At 33.1% G+C, this 26,046-nt stretch overlaps 1 protein-coding gene across 9 annotated transcripts in view; it reads right to left on the bottom strand.

Annotated features, from left to right (window-relative positions):
• tgo (Aryl hydrocarbon receptor nuclear translocator homolog tgo) overlaps positions 1-26,046 on the bottom strand; it is a 137,423-nt gene that overhangs the window by 48,825 nt on the left and 62,552 nt on the right. For all 9 annotated transcript variants that reach the window (XM_088190509.1, XM_088190511.1, XM_088190510.1 and 6 more), the window contains 2 exons: positions 21,691-21,771; positions 411-571 (listed from right to left, as the gene is read on the bottom strand). In XM_088190509.1, coding sequence (XP_088046635.1) covers positions 411-571; positions 21,691-21,771 — 242 coding nt within the window. The remainder of the gene's footprint in view (positions 1-410; positions 572-21,690; positions 21,772-26,046) is intronic.

Below are 26,046 nucleotides of genomic sequence, written 5' to 3'. Positions count from 1 at the left end.
TAATCATGAAATGAAAAGTTAAACAGCTATTGGACTATAAATAAAATATTGCTTAATATTTTTTTTACTAAAAATAGTTTTTTTAATGCTCACTTATTTAATATGTCAATCTAATAATCATTTAATCATCTAAATCTAATATTTTTAATTTAACATAAAAAATTATTTAATGCTGATTTTATATTATTGTAATGCACAAACAATTCGTTTTATGGAACAAGGTATTAATTTAAATGTATATAACTCTTAAAATAATTCCCTGTTAAATCGAACCCTTAAAGATTTACATAGCTTGGTTATTTTCGAATAGTTGTACTATATTATTTTATTATAGTCAGATTCAGGGAGTTATTGGTTTTGATAGTAGCAGACCTAATATAATAAAATAAGTATCATTATTCAGTACTCACCCCTGAGCGCCTTCATGTGTGCCACGGCCATCCTGAGGATGGTGAGCTTGTCGGGTTTCCTGGCCAAGGCGCTGCATGTTGGCACCATGTCGGAAAGTTCAGTTATGTAGGCGGTCATCTTGTTTCTTCGTCGCCGCTCAATTTCGCAGTGATTTTCGCGACTGAAATAAATACAATAAAAAGTTAATATCAGCTATATACTGAGTAATTAAAATGTATTTTAATTGCTTCTTGTTATTAAATCGAAACAAAAAATTAAGGAACCTCCAGCTCTGGTCTGTGTAACAATTCTTAAATTTCATTTTATTTTCTATATCAATTAAATAGAAATCCCACGCGATAAACGCGTCTGAAAAAAATCGCACATTGCGATAACGAACCGGCAAAAAAGAGCAAAAGCCGACGAGCGGTCAAGTAGAGCGCGACCGTCTGAGGAAAATGACACAAGCGCTTGTTGGATAGCTGTGAAAAACGGTCGTTCGAGCGTGTAAAGCACCGTTTTTTGACGCAACAATGAACCCTAAACTACACACTATATCGTAGACATATAATAGATTGCCAGTAAACAAAGCATAAGAACAAATTCGATAAAAGTAAAGAAAGAAGCAACGAATCGCGTGGGATAATCGTTCCAATGCGGGAAAGCTCCTTGCGCTTTTAGTTACACGGTTAGTCCGATTATTATTAGAACTTAACCGCACGGTTAAACAGAGGTGGGTAACCGTTTATTGATAATCTAATTCGTTAAAATTCAGTTAGTCAACATTCGGTTGCATAGGAAACGACAAACAAACAAGAAAATGTATTTATTTTTATGTTTTTGTTATTTAAAAAAAAACATGGTCGAAAAATTGCATAAAGATTATATTTGTCTACTATTTCTGAGGAAACGCTTTCCAATATATGTATGTAAATATAGAAAAAATGTTTCTCGTAATATTCATAAATATATTTGCGTTAAATCTCAATCCCGGGCAACGTCGGGTACAGAGCGCTAGTTATTAATATAGTGATTCTGGAATGGGAGATTTTGTTGTTATTCTTGGCTTTGGTTTCGAAGTCTCAAGAAAAATGGCCTTGTGGTTTACGTTCAACTTTTTATTTTAATCAAAATCTATAAAATGATTCTTTAAATCTCGATACTCAATTAGTATCATCACAGTTTTGAATGACAGGTTTTGGAAAAATAAAAAAAATAACTTGTTCAGGAAGTAAAATTACAATAAAACTATAATTATAAAAATATTATTAATTACTCAAAACGCGGAAGGGATATATGTATATTATACAACTTCACGATAATTAAAAAGACATATTAGTCACAAAGATTTTATATATGAACAATAATTTTGGAAGGCTTGGAACACCCTGAGCTTGATTGGCGTAACTAGTAAACGATAAAGATTCGTAATATTATAAAGAAACAAATAAGTAGTGTTTAAATAATGAATACAATAAAAAGGCTATTTATTTTAATTTAAAAAATAATAAGAGCATTAAATGTTTTAAACCTATATTTTAATTATACTTTCTGCCGAAGTCATTTAGTTGCTGTTGATGTTAGATTTGTTACCAGGAAAGAGTTGCAGCAAATAAAACTTGGTATGCTTAAAAAAATTATTATTATGATAAATTACTTTCACATATAGTAATATTTTATTTGTAGTGTGCACTAAAACGGATGATTTGTGCATTGAAATATTAAAAAATGGGCATTAAATAAATGTATCTGTATTCAGTAAAAACGTTACATTGGGCAACATTTTATCTGTAGTGTGCACTAAAACTAATTATTTGTGCAATAAAATATTGAACAATGAGCATTAAAAAATATATTTTTGATAAAAAAAATTTAAATTGAATTTTATTTGTAGTGTGCATTAAAATATAATTTTTGTCTATCAATCTAATAAAATTGTGGATTTAAGAAATATACTATATTGGTATTTCTTAATTACTTTTAAAACTTTAACTCTTTATTATACACATTTGTTGATTTGTTAGGATACAATACCTGGAAGTGAGTTAATTTTACGTATTTTTCCCTAATTATTTCTGTTGTAGTAAATTATAAAAAAATCAGCGATCTATTGCTTTAATTTATTTTAATATTGATTATTTTTTATAGTAAGCATTTACGCTAATATAAATCTAAAAAAAAATTATGTAAATATGTATAATGTTTTTAATTTATTTCTTCGGTTATATATAAAAATAAATAACTATCTGTGGTACGTGAAAAATCGACCGCCGTACATGTACGGCGATACTCCTCAAAGGGTTAATGAAAGTTTTTAAACTAATTAAGAAATACGAATAGTTTTGTTCTCAATAGTATGAATATTATTTAATTATATTTTAATGTTTTAATGCACAAATCATTCGTTTTAGTGCACACTACAAATAAAATGTTGCTGAATCTAATATTTTTTGTTGGATTTGTGTATTAAAATAATAAAAAATGCGCATTACTTGCATTAAGATAGGTTTGATAGGTTTTTTAATTTCTTTGCAATTGTTCCTAGTCGATTTTGGTAAATTATTAAAGGTTTAAATGCAAAATATTAAAAAAAAAATGTGCCAAAACTCACAGAAAATGCTTGAGGCTTTAATTTCATAATTAAAATTTAGTATTTATAATCGATTTTCCCTTTAGCATTTTTTTGTTACCATTATTAGTGCATATTTTAGGCAAAATTTTAGTTTTTATGTCTTTCGTATGAGCATCGAAAGAAAAATTTAACAAATTTTTTATAGCACTATTTTCAATAGTAAAATTATAATAAAATGCTCATTTTTAATATTTTAATGCACAAATCATTCATTTTAGTGCACAATTTATAAAAAAATTTCGATCGATAATCACAGATTAATATCGCAATGATTAATTCAAACAGAGCTAGATTGTACATATTAGATAGAAAAAGCATGAATAATATTCTTCTTCATCGTATAAAAAATATCATATATGTGTAATAGAAATAAAGAAAAGAAATATTATTTATATTGTAAAACATTAAATTTTGAAACATCCACAGCTGCATACTATTAACACAGAAATGAGTAATTTCTGAAATTTCGGCAATTATAAAGTGGTTTCTTTTCTCTATTATTTTGAATGTAACTGTCAGGCTTTTAGCTTGACCATGTAAATAACATCATAAATCTGGACAAAGCAATGTAGATTTTCACTGTACATTTTGAATAATATTAATCTCATGAAACTGAATTTTTTAATTACATAATTAAGTATATAGGAAAGCTATTCAAATTTAGAAAGTTGGTGCCGCACGAATTTTCGGAAACCATAGCGTAAATAACGAATAAGCATACACTTTTATTTTAACCCGTTATGAACAGGTGATGTAATTGTAATAAAATATTATAATAAATTATATTGAATAAATAATTAAAATAAGTATGTATTGCGTTGAACCAAATCAAATCAAAACATACAGATACCTAGTATCAGTAATTAACACAAATACCATTGTTTAAAATAATGTACTGATCTGATATATTTGAAAGGAAATTTATATGGGAAAATTGATTTTAACCGCTCTACTACCGACGGTCGTTTACACCCCACAACCACTAAGTTCGAGGTTCTGCGCTATATGAATAATTTGAACTGAATCCGAGTTCAAGAACCGTAAAATTAAAGCGCACGATTTTGTAACATTATCCGCATAGAGCGAAAAATGCACACAAACACAGACGCCGCAAGGTAACCGTTGCACAATTACTTTATTAAAAACTGCGAAAGTTTAGGAAAACATCGATCGTGCGTATATCGAGTGATCGATTGGACATTTCGATACTTTTAACGCGGAACGGAGTGTGAAACTAAATGGTGAAAAAACATGTCACATAGTATTTAATTTTAATAACAATTTTAAAGTGTGTAATATCTATATTTGTAATATCGTTAGATTTACGAAATCCTAGAAATACGATCCATCCTTAACACCACATTTCAGGGGGTTTATTTAATTCACGTTTAATAAAGTATAGACCAATATAAATAATTTTTCATGCGCATATGTATCAATAACCAGTGTTTTCATTTAATTAAAATGATCAACAAACTATCGAGTTTCTGTGCATAATTTATTATTCAAAAATATTATATTAGATTTTATACAAAAATGTGGTGAGCAAAATTGCACTGACAAAATCATGAGCCGACATAAGAGCGCATGACAAAAATGTTAATGTGAAAATATTTTTTCTCCGCCACTCTCCCGATGTTAACCGAGCCCACTACCGATCAGAAGAGCAGTGTACAGGGGGCCCATTAGTCGGGAGCCCGGTGGCTGAGTCCCCGGAGGGCTGAGCTCGTGACCGAGCGCCGAGGCTCCTCGTCGAGTTCCCACGCTCGGCTCAGACACGAGAACAACGGGACCGACCGGGACGCGCGCGAAACTTTCTCGACCGAGTCGTTCGTTATTTACGATACTACGATTATGTGCTCAGCGGCGACGCGAGGAGCAACTTCGAATTTTAGAAATCGGACTGAAATCGAAGAAGCTTTGTAGCAGCGCTGCACATGAATCGAAGCAAAACGGTAAAGAGCCGCCGGCCGCTAGTTGTTAATTGTTTAAATTTAAAAGTAAAAATAAAGGTTGTTTGCTATGACAATTTGTACTTGTCGAGTGCATCTTCAAATGTTTGACTAACATCGAAGAACATATCTTAATGGCCGGCTTGTTTGTGTGGACCTTTTCAAGCTGCGCCTTTAATCGGACTATAGTCTTTAAATATTTGAATAAATACATATTTAACTATAACAATGACAAGTGTTTGAAACATAGTATGTTATTATGGTTAAACCTAACATTAAACAAAATCAAAATTTATTGTTGAATTATTTTTAGGCATAAAAAATACTACTTCATTGAAAGATTATTGAATGAATTTTTGACCGATTCGGAAGTTTGACAGATGTTCTTTTATATTTATGAAAGGTGGTTCTATGTTACTGATAAACAAAGAAATACATTCATTAATATAATTGAAAGGTGAGTAATTTGTAAATACATATAAGCTGTGTAATCTGGTTGTTAATTAAGTGTTAAAAAGTACTGCAGTTTTGTTTGTATTTTTTTTTTTTTTTTTCAAGAAAGATAGAAACAAAAAATTAAATCAGTTTTTCGTTTATGAGTAATCAGGTAATTTAAATATTTTTTACTTAAAATTGCTTATAAATAAACGTTATTTTTAAATAAAATAATTCTTTACTTTTCTGTGGATTTGTTCAATGGCTTTCTTAAAATCTACAAACACAAAAGTTTTCCTGAACAAAAGAGTGAAATCGGCATTCAGAAAATCAGAAAATTTTGTACCCATAATAGACTTTTGAGAGTCACCAAATATCATAAATTTCCTCTACATAAAAACTTTTTGAACTCTTTTTTCATAAGCTTTGTGACACGTGTTTACAACAAAAACATACTACTGGCCTCAGGTCAAACGGTCACTCCGAATGGCCAACTTGGAAGATAAGTATATTTTTTTTCAGTACTACCGGTATTTCATTTTGTAATACCGGTATTATTGAAGTTGATTTTTTTCCCCGATACCGGTACTACCGGTATTGCAATCCTTATTCAAAACAGTAAATACAAAAAAAAAAATTAAAGATTTATCTTACGTAAATGCACTAACAATTCGTTTTATGGAACAAAGTATTTATTTTATTGCACATATCTCTCAAAATAATTCCCTGTTAAATAACATTATTTTTTTTAAATAAATTTATGGAAATTATACTATCAATTTTATTAAACAACATACGCAGACGACTTAAATTTGAGATGCTAAAAAAATTATTTGTAAATATTTTTTCAAAAGAAAAATTAAACACGTTTTAGGTGTAACTTAATTATACTTCAATTTTGATTAAAATACAGCAATCAAATTTAATTTAGCTTCTGTATTCATTTAAATTTAAGTTATCGTATTTTTTCTTTTAACTTTGCGTTGCGCGAAATTCCTACAAAAAATTGACCGTTATAATGCAGCAGATGGCGAAAAAAAATCAGTTTGCGAGCCAAGTAGCTAAAATATACAAATTGGCTTAAAGAAAATATTTAAAAACATGTCTTAAATAAAAGTAGTTCAATTAATACGACGTAATCGTATTACGTCGCCAAAATAGTCATTTTCTTTGAATAAAATATGTATGATTAATAAGTTAGTTTTTTATGCTTTTTTACATTAAATTTTTTTAGCATAATTAATCTGTATTAGCTAAATAAACAATAAATGATTTTCTTTTTATTTTTTGGATGCTAAACAACGATATATCGTTTCGACTGTTTCGTAGAGAATTTAAGTGTATTTAAAATTATGAAATGTAGATAGGCATAACCAAATCTATCGAGTGAATAGGGTAGTAGTATATAATAAAAATTGAGCATTTTATTATTATTAATAGTTTATTGCAAATAATAAAAATACCAGGAAATAAGTTACAGGATACTGTTTGATATATATTTTTTAGTTTATATTTATTTATTAATAAATAAAATAAATAAATACAGCAAGTTATGTTTAGTAAAATACATTTCGTAACCTTGCATTAGTGAGCTTGCCGCTATTGCGACCTTTAGACCGAATTTTAACAGTGCGAAAACTGTATCTAAAATAAAGTTATTTGGTTAGAAGGGTCAGGTAAAACCCTCGAGAGCGTAAGAATAGTAGTGCCTTACTTTTTTAACGCGAAAATTTTACGACCCTATATTTTTGACAGGGCCGGTCAACTTGCGGTCGCGTGCGTCCCGCCAGTCGATAATTCATTCAACGACGTTTACGATTTCATGCACAGTTAGTACAGTCCTCCGACCCTCCGGCATAAATAAAGAGGGGCTCATCCCCCGGGGGCGCGCTCGCGTATACTATACACAGCAGGCATCATGGCGACAAATTATAATATTACCTGGAAGTGTTGCGGCGGCGCCTATCAGCCGCCGGCGACATCGCCTCCTTGATGATTGGAAACGTGACTTATCAGCGCCGCTGAGGTACTCGATCGAGTACTTTTTTTTTGTTTTGTCTTGTGTGTTTGTGTTTTGTTGTTGAATTTTTATACTCGCTAATATTTTATCATAAGACGGCTCTTCGTTATTGCATCCGATATGTGCGAGGTTCGTTAAAATTATGCTGTATACTCAATCGTGATTTGTTTCAGGAATGGAGTGCCGATACTGAAGTGTAGCATCGTGGCTTTCGTGAAATGAAGAAGAGCGTAGCGGTCTAATTGTTCAAACAGTATGTAACTCAGCGTTTGACGTCACTAAATAATATTTGGTAATTTAAGTCCTGGGTAGCAATACAAATATGCACTGTATTGGCATTTACATCGTTTTGGTGTGGAATGGTTTTGTTGTGTTTCAACATGTATCGTTTAGATTGCAAGACAAATGGACACAATTTTTTTAGCATCGATTTGTAACTGAAGTTGAAAAATGTTTTTTTTTTTACAAAAACTTGATATAAAAAAGACCTGGACAAGCTCCATTAACCACTCCTCAAGCTCCTGATCAAATTGTGATATTTTCACATAGCTGAAAAACAAACTACATATTTAGCAACATACTACTATATACGTCCGCAATAAAGAGAAGAATGAAAGCATACGGGCTCTTGCATCCGCGGAGCAATACGGACTATATATGACAGTGTAATGTTCGGAGTCTGTGAGCTAAATATTATGCTAACGTAACAAGCGCGCGCTTTGAAAGTCTTAGTATAAATTACCAAAATCAGTTTGCATAGACAAAATGGCCAGTAGAGTCAGTGGCGTAGCTATGGGGGGGGGCGGACCGCCCCGGGCGGCACTTGCTTGGAGGCGGCATATTCGCGATGGGATCGTCTAGTGTGGTTCTTAACCCTGAATGCACTAAAATATATATAAATCTACGAATAACAAGGGCTTAAAATTAAACAATTTATTTTTTTGAGAAATGCTGATTTAATGACCCTGCAAAAAATGTATGGGGGGGGGGGGGCGGCAATTTTAAGGATCGTCCTTGGCGGCACATACCCTAGCTACGCCACTGAGTAGAGTCTACAATGTTAATTGTATGATAACATTTAAGTTACCGCTCTATTATCACGTGAATTGGCACCATTACATGAGGAAATATAAATATTATCAATTTTTATTTTTCACAAATTTTTAACAAGGTATGCTGGAATATGATTCCCTCGAGTCAAGTCGACGAGTATATTTGAGAAAGCATTTCTTGAATTTTCCGGTAAGGAATATTCACAATGCGGAGATTCAGGAAGAAGTGTGCCACCTAATTACTAATGCTTGCGTTCCCCAATTGTACAATTCCTCAATAAGCACAGTTATCAGATTTTATTAATTGGATGTCATAGTATTGATTTGTTCTCATCGAGGTACTCGCAGTTAGTGAACCATAATCTTATTGTTCTGTATATATTTTTTTAGGTAACGTTATTATTGCATATACATATATTAAATTAATAAAACACAGTAATAGCATGAAATGACCGCCGCACGTGAAAAAATAGTTTAACTGATAGGCGCCAGTGAAATCATATGCTACTCTAAAATGTCTATGAAACTCTATTTGACAGTTGCGAAACGTCATTTTCTGTTCAAATCCAAACCTAACCTAATGAAAGTTAGGCTAGGAAAATGAATGTTTCTCTCAGGGAAAAATAAGCAGAAGAAGAAGTGTATTCAAATCGAATTTTGGTCATGGGAGGGCGCAAAAAATTATCACTTCTCTGAAGTCAAAAATCCACGTCAAAAGCAATACAATCGTGTCGGTGCTTTTATTTTTATATTTTATTTCCGTATTTTTCAGTGAAGTACAAATACACTTTCACCAGTAAATATATATTTCTACTAGCGAAAATATAATTTAACTGATAGGCACTAATATGCTGCTCTAAAATGTATATGAAATTCATTTTATCGATTGCGAAACGTAAATTTTCTATTCAAACCCAAACCTAACCATATGAAATTTTTAAGACTAATTATAGTTTTAGAACTTTCTTTAGGTAAAGTCTAAAATACAACATAAGACAACTCACCTCTCAAGGATGTTGATGTTACGTTATGTTTTAAACATATGGTAGCTACAATCAAAAGGTCAGGGACGTAATTGGGAGGGAGGGGGACGTGCCCCTTTCTTGGAAAAAGTTTAAACGACGTCTCTGCATTTGACACTTTGAACACGCGTGATTATTGACATCTGTCTGATTTACAGTGCTTATATAGGAAACTTTTCAAAAAATTATATTTAACTAATACAAGCAATAAAAAATACGCAAGGGAGAAGTTGTAGCATATAAATGAACGAGCAATATTATTTGCATGGAAGGACAAAAAATCTCCCGGAAAAAAATTGAAACGACGTTCCTGCATTTAACATTTTGAACACGCGTGATTATTGACAGTTGTCTGATTTACAGTGCTGCCAACATATGAAACTCAAATTGTACAAGATTATATTACTTGCTGATAATTACATTTTTCAAAAAATATATTTAACTGGTACAGTTAGGTCTAACACAAGCAATAAAAAAACAGTATTTGCAACAAAGGACAAAAAAATACTATATTCCCATATAGTAAATTTTCATATTATGTATAAAAAAACTGGTGAAAAAAAAGCAAAAATATGTTTAAAAACGTGAGTCAAAATCATATCTATTGCTTCGAGAAATATCATACGATGGACAAATATAACGAATCATCAAGTATATAAATATGTAAGTAATTGTAATGTTTCATATATTAAAGTGCGATTAAAAATATATTAAGAACCATTACAATAGTGAACAATCAGCTAAATACTATTTATAAGAATAGAGCGAAACATTCATTCTTTTGTTATTGCATTTTTGGGTGTTTTTTTTTTCAGGTAGTGGTCCCAACATCTGGAACACGTACAGGATATACCCGAAATAAATAATATATAAATAATAGGTAAGACGCTTTATTTTTGTGATTAAATAAATTGGTTCAAACTGTATTCAATAAGAAAAAGTTTTTGTCTGGTGAAGCATATCATTTGATTCGCTCCTGTATATAATAAAGCATGAAAGATACTCACAAAAGTCATTTTAAGTACCTTAGGCATACGTGCAACTGGCGACATTTAGAAACGTCTAAATGAATTTTACATTAGCCGGATTGAATTCTTTTCCAAGCCACGAGGTAATTGCGATTTACGTCCAGACTTCTCCTTCGCGTATATGGCATAATTGACCGTAGGTAGCAGCAGCGGCAGTATCTTGCACACGGCTAACTCTACTTAATGACCCAGCCGTGATTATAGGGGGCGGTCGGTGGTTGTGTCCATTCTCCCACCTTTGGGGCTGTTCGCTTTCACCCCACCATCTCCCATCAACCGCATGTTTGTTTTTAGATATATCGTCATTTATATGTGCCGGATGAATTATCGCCGTTCGTGCCCGAGTGTAAGGAGCTGTTCACGTGTGCGTATACGCCATACCGACTGTATATTTAGATCTTCCTCCCGTGTCTTCCAAATTCAATTTCTCACCCCCTGTCGAATCGAATGTGAACGAAGCGAGAGAGAAAGAGTGTGGGGGAGTCGTTTTGTCGTAAAAAAAAACCTGATTGAGTAAACTGTAATGGCTATCCCCGCGTGGACATCGTCGTTTGGTCCTAGAAAGCTAAAAGGTTTTTACTGCTACAGTTGCACGTACTATGTGTGACTGTGTGTGTACACATTTTTATTAACGCATCGAGCTGCATCTTCTCTTGGTAGAGTCACGACTCCACGCATGTTCTTTCTCTCATTTTTTTATTATCATCTTACTTGCTGCTTTGCTTCTCTTGCTCCGTGATCCACATTTAATCCGAAGGTAGAGCTGGTTTTAAAGGCGGTCATAGGTCAACGGAGCAGACGGGCGCCGTGTATTTTCCCTTCTTAGGTATGTGTGTTTATGTATTTCATGTACTGATGGCGCGAGTCGAGAATAAGCCAAAAGATTATTTGGTATTATTGTTCAAAACATGAAAGATAAACCCAGTATCAATTACGCTAACCTATCGAGAGGTAATTATTATATAATAGAAGCGTTTTAAAATTTGACAGATTGTAAACTTAACTAGAAATGATATATAAACGTATTGATTAGCTCGTCATTGCTGAAAAACTATGTCAATATTTTTTCAGATGGTAAACAAGTTAATGATTGCAGCAACTTCGCTAAGGTAATGTGGTATTCAAATTGCAAGGAGCAAATTTTATTCTTATGTATTATAATATTACATATAAACTGAGCCACCTTATTTTTGTGGTTAGTTTTATATTTTTATTTATTTAAAATCCAGCTTTACGCCAATGTACAGTCCGTCCAAGATATGAACGCTCATCGTCATAGTATTGGTAAGGGGATATAATAGGGTGACTATGTGAAATTACAAGTGCAATTAATTTTTACTTTTGTTGAGGAAAGTGTAAAATATCACTTTCTTACTTTTTTGTTTATTTATATACATATTTACCTCAAAAACATGAGAGCAGTTTTTGTATCACTCTCCAGGTAGAATATCTGTTCAATATAATATTTTTTTAAATACCAATAGAATATTACAGGAATTGTTTTATTGATTACAAAATACCACAATATGACAATAATTTATAATAAAAATATAACACATTATAATTTTTAATTCAATTTCCAACGTATGGTCACCCTACCCTTAAAACGGCCCTGATTTAGTATTTGTAGCGTTCTATGAAAACTATGTATGTATGCATGCATGCGTACACGCACCTTTATTTACAACACAACGATGATGAGCGCTAACATCTTGGATGGGCTATACTCTTGCGCAGAAAAAAAACAGCATAAAAATAATTAACAGAAACATTTCAATTAAATTATATATAATAATAGCTAGTACACTAACTGCGAGTACCTGGATGAGAACAAACCCATACTATCACAGACAGTTAAAAACATATAGTTGTTTATTGAGGAGTTGTTCAATATTTCTGTTCTTAAATGCGTTCTTTCAGAATCTCCAGATCGGAATCTACTTTAAGATGTAAACTCGTCGACGCGACTTGAGGGAATCATATCCCAGCATAACTTGTAGGATTTTTGTGAAAAATAAAAATGTATAATATTTATAATCCCCATAGCAGAGAAACATTTTTTGGACCATTTATATTAAGTCAGTCGGTAGCATTATTTTGTAATCAGATCAGAGAAGCATGCTCAAGAGTACTGCGCACAAGGCGCACAGTGCCCTCGAGCTCCTCAATTAATTTAATTAGTAGAATCTATTTTAAAGAATACTTATAGGTCATCAGCGAAAAGTAAGAATTTGTAATTACGAGTAGCTTTACTAATATCATTATACATGAATGTCATTAAGTAAAATTCCGCGACTATATGCATGATAGAAGAACGTTATTGTATTATCGGTTTTCCATTGCCGAATTAAATATTAATGGTATTTTGAAAAATTCAGAAACTACATAATATTATGTGACGTTTGTAGGGGACAATTTAAATTTCATAGATTATATTATTAATATGTATTCTTTCCTTAAAACTTGTTCTATTGTATTTTTTTATGATCAAGTGCATCTGTAGTAATAATTTACAAGATATTTTAAGTTGTAAAGCCTCTTCAGTTGCACGTTAGTCTCTGTTATGTAAAGACAAACCCAAAATCGTGGAGAGATTTAAACAAATGTCGATCACAGTAAAATCTAAAATAATAGCATATCTCGAAGAAAAGGTTTAAATTCTAGAGATAGCGCGAAGAGTGTGGTTTACTGGTTCTGCTATTCGAAAATTTATTAAAAAATATCGCGAAACAGGAATTCTAGAGGGTGCAAGGGGGTGGTCGAAAGTGTATGACGTCTGCTCGAGAAGACCGCAGAATAAAGAATATCATAAAAACTATCGATTCAAAACTGCTGCTGAAATACAAACAGAATTGCAATCTACTTCAAACTCGAATATTTCGAGACGGACAGTGAATAGACATTTGGTTGAAGCTGGATTTAAAGCGCGAAACCCAGAAAAAACACTATTTATTGATAAAATGAAAAAGAATCGCCTTGAATGGGCAAAAGCTCATCGCCATTGGACCGTCGAAGATTGGAGAAGAGTGGCTTTTTCCGACGAATCCAAATTTAATCTATTTGGAGCAGATGGTAAGCGACTGTGCGCCGTAGAAAAAGCGAAAGATTATGCATTAATCGATTCATCAAGCAGTCACCCTTTGTGACGACCTGAGGGTGCATGACAGCTTATGGATTAGGCTCTGTAAATTTCGTCCAGGGCACTATGAATGCAAAAATTGGTTGTATAAAACGACCGTATTCCAACCCTTGAAGAACTTTTCAAACATACTGCTGAACCTATTTTGCAAGACAATTCTGCGTCATGCCATGCGAGTCCAATTATAGTTTTTACATTCAAACTTTCACTAAATTGATCCTCTTTTCTATAGATTACACAATTCAAAGAGTCAATGGGAATCACATCATTACCATGACCAGGAAACAGCCCCGACCTGAATTTAATTGAAAATTTATAAGCAATCATAAAACTACAACTAAGAAAAAAAAATGAGCAAATATTTAGCCAAGCTGAAAAAACATCATGGAAATGTGGGAAGAGGAAATTGATCTTAAAATAATTGAAAATCTGTATTTATCGATGCCATGCCAGGCAGAATACAAGAATTTATTAAAATTAAAGGCGAAATTACGTCAAAATAATTTTGTTAAGATGTTATAAAAGTGTTTTATTTACAAGCTTTTAATTTGTAAATGTCATCGATATTGTTTTCTATGAATGGAACCAAAAAAAGGGTCGCGCGCACGTGTTGAGTTGGAGGCTCGCCATTATGTACTTGCTGGGACGACGAAAAAAATATATTTTCCTCAGAATTGATGCAATTATACCTTCCTAATTTTACAATACCCGTATTTTATTACAAGTATTAACAATTATAAATTCAAAAACGTGTAAAAAATGCACCAAAGTTGATAAAATAATCAAACTACGTATAAGAACCGCCATGTCAACTTTCAATTGGCAACAGCTGTATAATGATAATATTTTTTAAGCGTATCTATGTTTAGTTTCTGCAACCTATCGCTGACAATAAAGTCCACATGAACGGAAAATACGTTAATTTTTTCGGCAGCAAGAAAAATTAAAGGGAGAAACCCGTCACGCCAATGCTACTTTAGTGCCGACCAGTTTTGGCCATAACAAATCTAAAATTGGCCCCCATATAATTATCATTGTTATTGGTAATTTGGAAACATATATAAATTTACAAATTGATTCGAATGTTTGAAAATTAAACATCAAGGTGCAAATGAATTTTGAAACCAGGTCTGAGTCACTGACTAATATCACTGCTTTTTTTGCTTGAGAATAATGCTCTAAATTTAGATTCGAGATAAATTGTACAGCAAAGAGGAACAAGCAATTATTAAATTTTTAAAGATATTTTTTAGTGACTGATTGTGGATTGAAATGCATATCAAAATGCAATATAGAAGATTTTTCAGAGGTGAATAAAATATATAATGTTTGATTACAGCAAAATCTTATCTTTAATAAATATTTAAGAAGAATAAACAGCAACTTTCAATATAAGAAGGAATCCGGAAGGGATGCGCTTTCTCTTCCATTCTCTTCAATGTCTACTTATAATCCAAATTTCAAGAAACACTCAAAGAACATTCGGTATCCAGATCTTTGCATCGCATTAATCTAAAAAGTGAGTTAAGCAGAATGGGACATTTCAATTCATATAGTTAAATTAACACATATTACATACATACATGTATGTTCTGATCAGTTGTATATAAAAGTGAGGTTGCCTTGAAGGACTGGAAGCGTTTCATATATTGCTCTATTGTGGGTATCTTTCAAGTCTTATGAACTAAGAGTAGCAAATGAACAGATTCTCTCTGTGATAATATAAAACTTAGAGCTTTTTTCAACCATTACAGTGAAAGATAATTGAATACCTTGAACATATAATCCGAGGTCCAAAATGCGATCCTTAATACGGCTGTATAAATTGGTTAAAAATATGTCTATAGACAAAGATGAAAGTCGAAGAAGAAATTCGTGCGACTTATGGTCGAGAGAAATACAAAATATAAGATCCGAAGAAGAGGACTAACATTTCTTTTAATAAAAAAGTTGCAGGGATTGTGTGTGTGCTGCATCATCCACGGTACGATTGCAGTTTTCTCACGGTCGTCTCGTAATGGTTACGTAATTGACGGTATCGGCCGCGGTCGCTCGCCGCTCCTTTTATTATCATCATCATTATCATAATCATCACAACGACCGCCTCACCTTCCGACGCGAGAGGGCGGCAATCATCCTCAGACCTCGGAGAGAGGAGTGCTCTTCGTCTCTTTCCATTTCGGTCGAACACACTCGCGTGACCTCGCTCCTGATTTAAAATGGAAAAAATATAAAGTACTGCCTACCCTGCTAATTTGTGAACGTATGGAAAAAACGCACGAACGCCGACTATCCTGGTATTTTTCAAGTCTAAATCAAATTTCGATATAAATATTTATATTCATAATGGCGATGTTGTATTATTATCCTATTATAATAAAATTTATGGATATGCGTGTGTGCTTGCGGCATGGCAAAAACGTTCGCTGTTTGAGAACAAGAGCGATACTTTGATTACATAAATTTTTAATCTGACAACTGACATATCCATTATTTTAATGTATTATATAATAAAGCAATGCGATAATTCAATAAAGCTTCCTAGTATAAAAACACGAATTTGTTATTATTATTTTATGTATAATGCCTGCACTACTCTCTGGAAGTTGTCCGGACCGAAGTTACAACTGAAGTCGGCCGAGACCTACGACTTCGAGTAAACGACCTCACTGTCGCAAATTTCATATGCCATTCGGACGGCGGCCGTGAATGACGTCTGTACGGCGGCTTCTGTCACGTATAGCTGGCATATTTGCACGCGATCGAAAAATGTGCCAAATAATCGCAATTTTTAAATTGTCATATTATTAAAATTACGCTACTGATAATTATGAAAGTTTGTGTATGCACTCACCAATACAATATCAGTGAAAACTTTTCGGTCGTAAATATTCAATTTACACAAAATCTTTGTCGGCTTTTGCAAAATGCCATAAGGCATAAAAATGATACTTCAGAATACGAACACCACATCTGTGACTATCCTAGAATTTGTCGCCATCGATTCTAAATAAGAATTCGTTATGGTGGACATTATATAAACCGATCTAGGAAAATACATAAGGATATTCGAAGCGATTTTTTTTAACAAAATCAAGTACCACTAATTATTTTTTAATTATTAAATTTTGTATGAAAAAAAATGTAATAACGATATCTGTTAGAAGAATATACTATCAAAAATATAATTAATCCCTTTTGGTGCCCTAAAATATTCAAAGATGTCAGTAAGTTCCCGATAAGCATGTGGTATTATAACTTGACCACGAGACCACGATGCAGCGCTCGTCATGCGTGTTAACCATAGGACGCCTACGCGCATACTGAAATTGAACCGAGTTACTCGTTCTATCTCAGTTTGCGAAAAACCATATCACTATCTCTATCACTCTCACTTAGCACGCGAGAGAGCGAAAGGGGAAGTATCGCACCGCTCGCGCTCGAAAGAGCAGCTTCGACTCGGTCCCTTTGACTCGGAAAATAATGCCGACAATGTTCGGAAGCGCTCGAAGCTGGCCAAGTCGACTGAATTACCTCCGTTCTCGGTAACCTCAGACAACTTCCGAGAGATTTTAGAGCGGGCAGAACCGAACTTGACCGAAGTAACCCACTATATTCTCCGTCCTTGGACAACCTTGGCCAACTTCCAGAGAGTGTAGTGCAGGCATAAAACGCGAAGATTATTTGCTTTGCATAAAATTTAAAAAAAGTACTCGATTCGATCGGGACTAAAATTGGTTTATTAGTGTTCCTTGGACATGAAAGAAAGTTATGGAAAAAACTGATGGTTTTCAAAATACTAACAAGAAATGCTACCATTTATATTTATTTAAAAAATATATTTTACCATACTTCATTGTGCGTATATTCAGGTGTTTGTTTGTTCTCTCTAGTTCATTCACGCGTAAGCGTGCGAGCGAGATGCACACACTAAGCATTTGGTTTTTATATCGGAATATTTATATAAATTTCAGTTGCTTTATCTAATAGCACACTGCCCTCTACAGCAGGGGAGACAAACTTTTTTCTATAAAGGGCCGCATCATAAATCTTTTTTTTTTTTGAAAGTTGACAATTTTAGCATTTATTTGAATCTATTATAATAATATGGCTCGTATTTTTCGAGTCAGAATTTTAATACGGTTGTAATCAGAATTTATATATAAAGGTCAGAATAAATATTAGATGGTCACAATTCATATTAATTGGTTTGAATTTATATTAAATGATAATAATTATTTTAACAGATGTCAGAATCATTTTTTTCAGTCAGTATTTATAAAGAATAGCTAGTACATCTGTATTTTAAACTCAAGGTCAGTTTTATGTTGACAGATGGTCAGCATAATAATACATCGTCATTATAAAGCTGTTTTAGGGCTAATTTGTTTGGTTATACTCGCAACGTTGTTAGATGGCAATACAACGGAACAAGCGTGCTCTCCGCCGCTGCTCTGTCGTTATTCCCGCTTCGTACGTCGCTCTAAATACCTCCGCGTCATTCATACAATTAAATAGATTTGTTGTGAGTTATTCATGGAATTTTGGTAACTGCTGTAGTTACAAAGAATTTAACCCGACTTTTGAGATGACATGGAGACTAAAACAAAACCATTCAATTTAATTCTTTTACATTTCTCTAAAAACTACATCGCGGATGCTTACACTACTATCTCAACACATCATCCGTAGGAGGCACACGTGGCACGCGCCGAAAAAAACGCATTAAGCACCTGTCATAAACTCGTCTTGCGACTTTCAGCTGTAAAAATACATTGTTTCCGCGTGCACGCCACCACAGTCGCAGCAGGGGCACATAGGTGTTGTTTTGTAATGTCGCCGCGTAAAACCGAAAGGGCAGTTAACCGAACCACGGCGTTAATGGAGATTTTTCACGACCGCTTTTACGACCCGCCGAAGTTTTCCATGAAATTTGAATAAACAAAGCGGCGCACCGCTGTGTTTCTTTCGATTATCCCGTAACGCTCAAGAGGGGCGCGATCTCGAATTTAGATGTCCGATCTGTATAATAATGACTAATAAAAATCGCAATTATAGATCGTTATTGTACGTATATGTACACGCGCGGCGTTATACACTGAACGTAACCGTAATTGCCGTACGTTATCCGCGTATGAAAGTTGTTTAACCCTTTGACTGCCCGCGTGCGCATCTCTCGGCGGTGTTATTATCTCAGTTGCTATATAGGCGAAATCTTCGGTGTGAGCGTGCGATATTTAAAAATAAAAATTAATATCGATCATTAGATAAGAAGTACATATATGGTTGGCAATGTAAAAGCTAACAGAGATTTAAAAATAATCTCGAGTAAATTGCTATAAAAATTAAGGCTTTTCACGATCTTTTGGAATATAAGTTTCTTCGAACCATGGCTTTGAGACTCGCCTACATAACATCAGATAAATTCCAGTTCATATGGTTAAATTTAATATATTTTAAATAAAAAATATACTAGTCGAAAATTTGATAGAAGTAATATAAAAAAATCACATCTCAAACTATCAGAAAAGAACTAGATTAAAATAATATTTTAATATCACTTTAATTTAACTACCAAACAGTAAAATTTCTTTAATAAAAAATACAAAAACGTAACAGAAAATTTGTGACGCATACCTGTTTTTGAGATAAGCGTTAATCGATAATAAAGAGCGAGCCTTTCCAATATTTTATTTTTGTGTTGTATCTGCTATGACCAAAATTCGCAGAATTTCGGTCAGAGTAGATACAGCAAAAAAAATAGTGTCTAATATGACCGAAATTCTGCGAATTTCGGTCATAGTAGACACGGTCGATAAACATTTTGAAAAAATGTTTATCGACCGAAAAAGTTTTTTTTATTTTTTTGGGATAGTTAGTATAAACGATTATTCGATTACGTATTCGAATATTCATATAGTTGTAAATCAGGCGAATAATTAAAATAATTAAATATTCGATTGAGAACTCTAGTGTATATCCAGTCGTATAACTGCCTTAAAATCGACATTAGCCGTATAAATTGCGTCTAACACGAATTAAATGTTCCATTCGACACAAAAGCTGAACCTTTTTGGATTGAGGAAGAGTGACGCCTTCCAATTAGAATAAAATAAAATATACGAGTGAAATAGGGTGCACCACGTTTGTCGTCAAAGTGGTGAAAAATGTCTCTCGACAACTGAGAATACCAGTCAAATGGTATGGGGTTCTTCTTATATTCCGGAATGGTAGGTATTCACTTTATCGACAAAACATTGAAGACTGTCTTGGATTTTTTAAAGCGTATGGGACTACAACAACATGGATGTTTATGTGAACATAGTCAGTAATGTTTTTTTCATAAATTAGATCAATGCTGGGAAGATCAGATTTTCATAAAAAAAAACATGTGAAAAAATAGTTTTAACTTGCCATAGAAAAATATATCTTAAGGCAAAAATTAAGAAAAAATCGATTGCACGACTCAACGAGCAAACAAAAACTTAAATATATCGAAAGGGTTTGACACGGCGAGTTAAAGCATAAACTATTCATTAATTTCATGTTTCTTAGTGTTTTGGCAGTATTTAAGGTACAATATAATAATATTTTAAATAATTAAAATTTAAAAATAGATTTCCATTACATAATGTTTTAGAATTTAATTAATAATGAATTTTCAAGTTATTTTTAATAATTGACCAAATTTTATTAAGGTCCAGCTATTTGAATGCAAGCTATAGCATTGTGATTTATAAACATCTTTTAACCGCTTTCGTGCCACGGTATATTTCGTAGTACACGACCCACATGCAAGCTATCTTTATAATTAAAAAAAATATATGGCAAGTGTGAAAAATATAAGGCAAACGACTTGACAAGGACTCTTATAACCCAAAAGAAGCCTCCGGATGCCGTTTTCGGTGCATTTGGACAACATGTGCAGCTGTTAAGTTGTAACAATATTAAATTAATTTTTTGCTTTATGAGCAACTAACATTTCTATAAAAAGTAAAAAAATATATTTAATAAAAAATATAAACCAGTAATATAGCAAGAATAAAAAAATTCTTGGCATTTTTTGCATGTCATTTAATGCATGAAATTTGGTCGAGAAGTATCATATTACAAAGGTGCGAACCGGAGGGAAACCCCTAACTTACTACATTTTAGCATTTGAGAAACAAAAATAGTTTTAATCAAGTTCTACACCACCTATTATTTGTTATTAAAAATTACGTTTCGCAACCCTAGCGACGTTGAATAAAGCATATTTTAGCCATTTTTAAGACAGTTATTCAAGCGGTAATGTTTTTAAATGTTTCTCCATAGTTTCTCTGTACTTTAATAGTCTTGTAATATTATTTCGTAACGTAAATAACAGATTCTGTAAAAGCCCCGTATGTGGTGCATAGCATTAGAATAGTTAAGGGCAAATATGGCACAGCGTAAAAGTCAAGGAAAAAATAAAAAATAATCTAGGTTCACGAATAAATGACTCGAAATTGTAGTTGGAAGACTATAGAACTAGGAAATGGCAGTGAATAACAGTGAAGAAAATTAAATTTAAAAGTTATATATTATCTTTCAATTTGTAGTTATCGATACTATTTTCAATTAGACATTACTTTAAATTCTCTTTAGCATAACATCACATGCACTCGCATCAAAGGCAATCCTTAGCATAAGGATGATAGCTCGCCAATGAGATTGCGTTTGATTGACGGTCGTAAGTCGTTCGAAAACTTTTCCCGCGTGGGACAGTCTAATCCGCGGCCCTTTGGGGTAATAATGCCGCCATCGTTACTTTTGTCTCAGCTTTATTACGCCGGCTTAAGACAGACTTTATGGCGGATGAATCGTTAAGTCCGAAAACGGCGGCGAAAGACAACATCGTTAAACACAAAACTGCGCAAGCACACATACGACCGAATTAGATTATATTATAACTCCTTTAAAGCCTTTGTTTAAGTTACAAAATGCTCAATTACAAACAAGTGTGATCGATCCAATAGGTATCATTATACTATCAACTCACCTAGCGAATCTCTCTTTGTCTTGTATATTGTCGTCATCCATCCTCGTATATTTGCTCCCGCTCGGGTCGTCCTCATCGGATCTGCAAAGAAAGAAAGAAAATTTAATATGGAAACGCTCGTGTGCAGCAAAACTCATTAGGGACGCGCCAGGGCTGGAACAAAGCCAAAGAGCTCGCGCGATGCCCGAATCGGATAAGCAAAAACTAAACGGCCCTAGCTATGCCGTAGTGACCGGTTGGTGAATTACTACGAATACAGACATCGAGTCGAATTTTGGTGGCGTAACGATGCAGCTAGAAACTATGCAATACTTTATGAACATATTCCAACAAATACAACTTTAATTAGGCGGTGTAATGGTCCATGGATTTCAATATAAGACTTGTGTGACAGTCTGGTCGGGACTCTATAAAACACATTTCGATCCAGATTAAACGCTGATTTTAAAGCTGAAAATAATAATACTGTGACTGCAGATTTATATTAGCCACATATATATTTTATCACCCGCAATTCACCGCCAGCAATTAATCGCTAGCAGTTTATCGTCGCGTCAATTAATTGCATAAACGGTTTGTAGCCTACAAATAATCGCTAGGCAATACACATATTTCATTTTAAATTAAAATATGTGTTATTTTTACCATCCGCGCAGTTTCACTGATATTGACCAGTGGAATTATAAATCAATTGTTTGATACATTTTAAGTAAAATTATATTCATACTATTGAAAATAAAACTTCAGTTGGAAAACTTCTAAGTTAGGTTTTGGTTTGAACAGAAAATGAACGTTTCGAAACTGTCAAATTTGAGCGTACCAAAAAATAAGTTTAATCGTTTTTCACTGCTAATTCTAATTTTTGTTTTGTTTTGAATAGCCGCTATTTTGAAACAATATGGCGGATCAGACTGGCTAACGCACTTAACCGAGATAATACTTTTATTTAAATTTTTAAACACTCACTATTTTATAGTTTTTAAATAGCCGCCATTTTGAAACATGTCACGGTATGCAACTTACCTAAAAATGTGACATATTTTAACCAGATGTATGTTATTTAATTTTATTTATATTAAAAATTGGTAAAGTAGATTCCTGCTTTAAATGGTAAATATTAACAACAGATGAGCGTGGATTAACAAAATTTTAATATGGCAGAACAAAATATGTTTCATCATTATCTCCCGCTTTTAACAGACAATACAATTTATTTACCATAGTCTACAAGTATATTCATAAAGTTATAAATATAAAAAAATCGAAAAATACAGGTTAATAATAAATATAGGTTAAAACATACATATGTTAATAACAAAAAAAATTTTAGCTTCAAAAATTATAGAGCATATGCTATTTAATATCTTTTAACAAATACGTGGAGCTTTATATGACTACACTGCTCCCAAGGTTGCAAATAAGGGAAAAACTTTTGGACTTCAACTATCATGGCGATGCGATAGCTCCGGATAAGGAGCGCTGAGACTAGAGTGGTGGTGGGTAAGTTCGTAGCAAGGCATTCTTTATAAAATTTTAAATCGCTATGACGATTTCAGGACAGCGACGAATAAGTGTCGCTGCTCTAAAATAAGCACAGTTTGATTTGAGGTAGTCGTCATTCCTACTTGCGTAGAAAGGACTCGTCAGTGCTAGCACACCACATTTATAAGAGAAGACAATTCCAAAATGAAATCTGGGAAGATATGCTTCATAATTCTTGGCAGACAACTTACCACTGAAGGCAAAAGGAAACCACTGTACTAATCTCCCAATGATTGCCAACGGCTAACACCAGAAAAGCATAATAAATATAAAGTTTAATTTTTATTTAGTTTATGTTAATGTGGGATTAATTGTCAGCAATTGCAGCTCGATATGCTCTAATGCCTGCACTACACTCTTTAGGAGTTGGCCAAGGACGGAGAATATAGTGAGTTACTTTGGTTGAGTTCGGTCTAAAATCTCTCGGAAGTTGCCCGAGGTTACTGAGAACGGGAGGTAAAGTGGGGGTAATTCAGTCCAGCTTTGAGCGCTTCCGAACATTGTCGGCAAACGGACCGAAATCAAAGAAACCGAATTTGGGAGCGGTGAGATACTTCCCCTCTCGCTCTCTCGCGTGTTAAGTGACGAAAGTGAGAAAGATAATGATATGGTTTTTCGCAAAATGAGATAGAACGAGTAACTCGGTTCAATTTCAGTATGCGCGTAGGCGTCCTATGGTTAACACGCATGTCGAGCGCTGCATCGTGGTCACATGATAAAATTATAATACCACATGCTTATCGGGGACTTCAACTGACTCTTACTGACATTTTTGAATATTTTAGGGCACCAAAAGGGATTAATTATATTTTTGATAGTATATTCTTTTAACAGATAATCGTTATTACATATTTTTTAATATAAAATTAAATAATTAAAAAATAATTAGTGATACTTGATTTTGTTAAAAAAAATCGTTTCGAATATCATTATATATTTTCCTAGATCGGTTTATATAAATGTCACACTAGAACGAATTCTTATTTAGAATCTATGGCGTCAAATTCTAGGATAGTCACAGATGTGGTGTTCGTATTCTAAGTATCATTTTTATGCCTTATGGCATTTTGCAAAAGCCGACAAAGATTTTGCGTAAATTGAATATTTACGACCGAAAAGTTTTCACTGATATTGTATTGATGAGTGCCCACACAAACTTTTATAATTATCAGTAGCGTAATTTTAATAATATGACAATTTAAAAATTGCGATTATTTAGCACATTTTTCGATCGCGCGTAAATATACCAACTGTACATGACAGCAGCCACCATGCGTACGTCATTCACGCCCGCCGACCGGACGGCATATGAAATTTGTGGCAGTGTGGCCGCTACTTGGAAGTCGGCGACCTCGGCCGACTTCAGTTGAACTTCGGTTCGGACAACTTCCAGAGAGTGTAGTGCAAGCATAAAAAAATATAATCATAATAAGCAGACAAACAGTAATTATTAAATGGGAAATTCAATATCAGGCATTGAGAAAGTCCATAGTTGTATAATAATAATTAATAAATATGAGTAATTTATGGAGTTTCGGAAATACTTTTTGTATGCAATTGCTTTTGGTCGAACAGAACAAAAAGGGAATAATAAGCTGTAAATTCTGCAGCGATACGTTTGGAATAAAATTGACTACATGTGTTTTTAAAGTAGAAATATTTATCTAGTCTAGATATTCAAAAAATCGCAATATATCACTGAATATTAACGAATACTTAAGACAAATATTCGAATAACGAGTAGTTAAAAAATGGATAAATATATTCAGGATTCGATACTAGAATGTTTTTATAAATAAAAATCTGCTGCCGTGGCTCGAGCCTACGGCCTCCGAGTTACCAGTCTGGACCTCTCAGACTACGCAATTCCAACCTTAATATGTAGTATTATAATCAAAAGCCTTAAACTGAGCTTTAATGGTTATTAAAAATATATTAAAAAGCAAATACTATATGTATAAAACGTAAAAAATCAAATAAATATAATACTTAAAAGCGTAACATTATGCAGAAGTAATTTTTGAATTTAAAGCATAAAATTTTCGCTGTTTAATGAATAAATTCTTATAGAAAAATACTGAACATTTTCGTTGCGCTGTCATGACATTTACTATAAAATAATTTTATTACCCAAGAAATAATATAAGTTCTCACTGTGCGTCTGAGTTTACTATCGTCATAAGAGTTTGTAAAAATAATAAAAATATTACATCAGAAGTGCCATTAGAGTCAATCATTGAGTATTATACAGCCTAAAATACAATGTTCTTTGGACGGTAATTAGTAGCATAGTAATAAATATTTAATGACAACTTTCAAGCCAATACATATTCAATTATTTTTCTCTGGTTCATAACGAATCATAATATTAATGTATTAAAAATATTCTCTTGACGACAAGATCACATCTCATATTAATAACCAAGATAATAACGAGCTACGATACAATGTACAACATTATAACAATCGAAAGTGTCAATAATAAAAACGTATTCGATAGCATAACAGATCGTCACGTACGGTGCGACATCTCAGATTAAAATCTGACTCATACACACATATATACACAAATATATAGCGCACATAGAGGGGGCAGAAAATTAATTTCGCTGCGAAAAATACTCCGCGAAAACGTAACATTATGCAGTCGGCGAATGAGATATTGGAATGTAATGGAATATGCAAATCGCCGGCGTCGGTTTCCAAGTCGGAAAAAGAAACTTGGCGAATGATACGAATACTGTATGTAAGTATTCTACTTGCTTATATAGTACAAACATGGTGTATGGGTGTAGGTACTTATACATAGTATAT

Source organism: Plectrocnemia conspersa, unplaced genomic scaffold, assembly GCF_051122295.1.
Source record: "Plectrocnemia conspersa isolate PC_06_02 unplaced genomic scaffold, ASM5112229v1 ptg000008l, whole genome shotgun sequence".
Lineage (NCBI taxonomy): Eukaryota > Metazoa > Arthropoda > Insecta > Trichoptera > Polycentropodidae > Plectrocnemia > Plectrocnemia conspersa.
The sequence above is the reverse complement of the archived record's forward strand: the minus strand, read 5'-3'. Positions and strand labels throughout refer to the sequence as shown.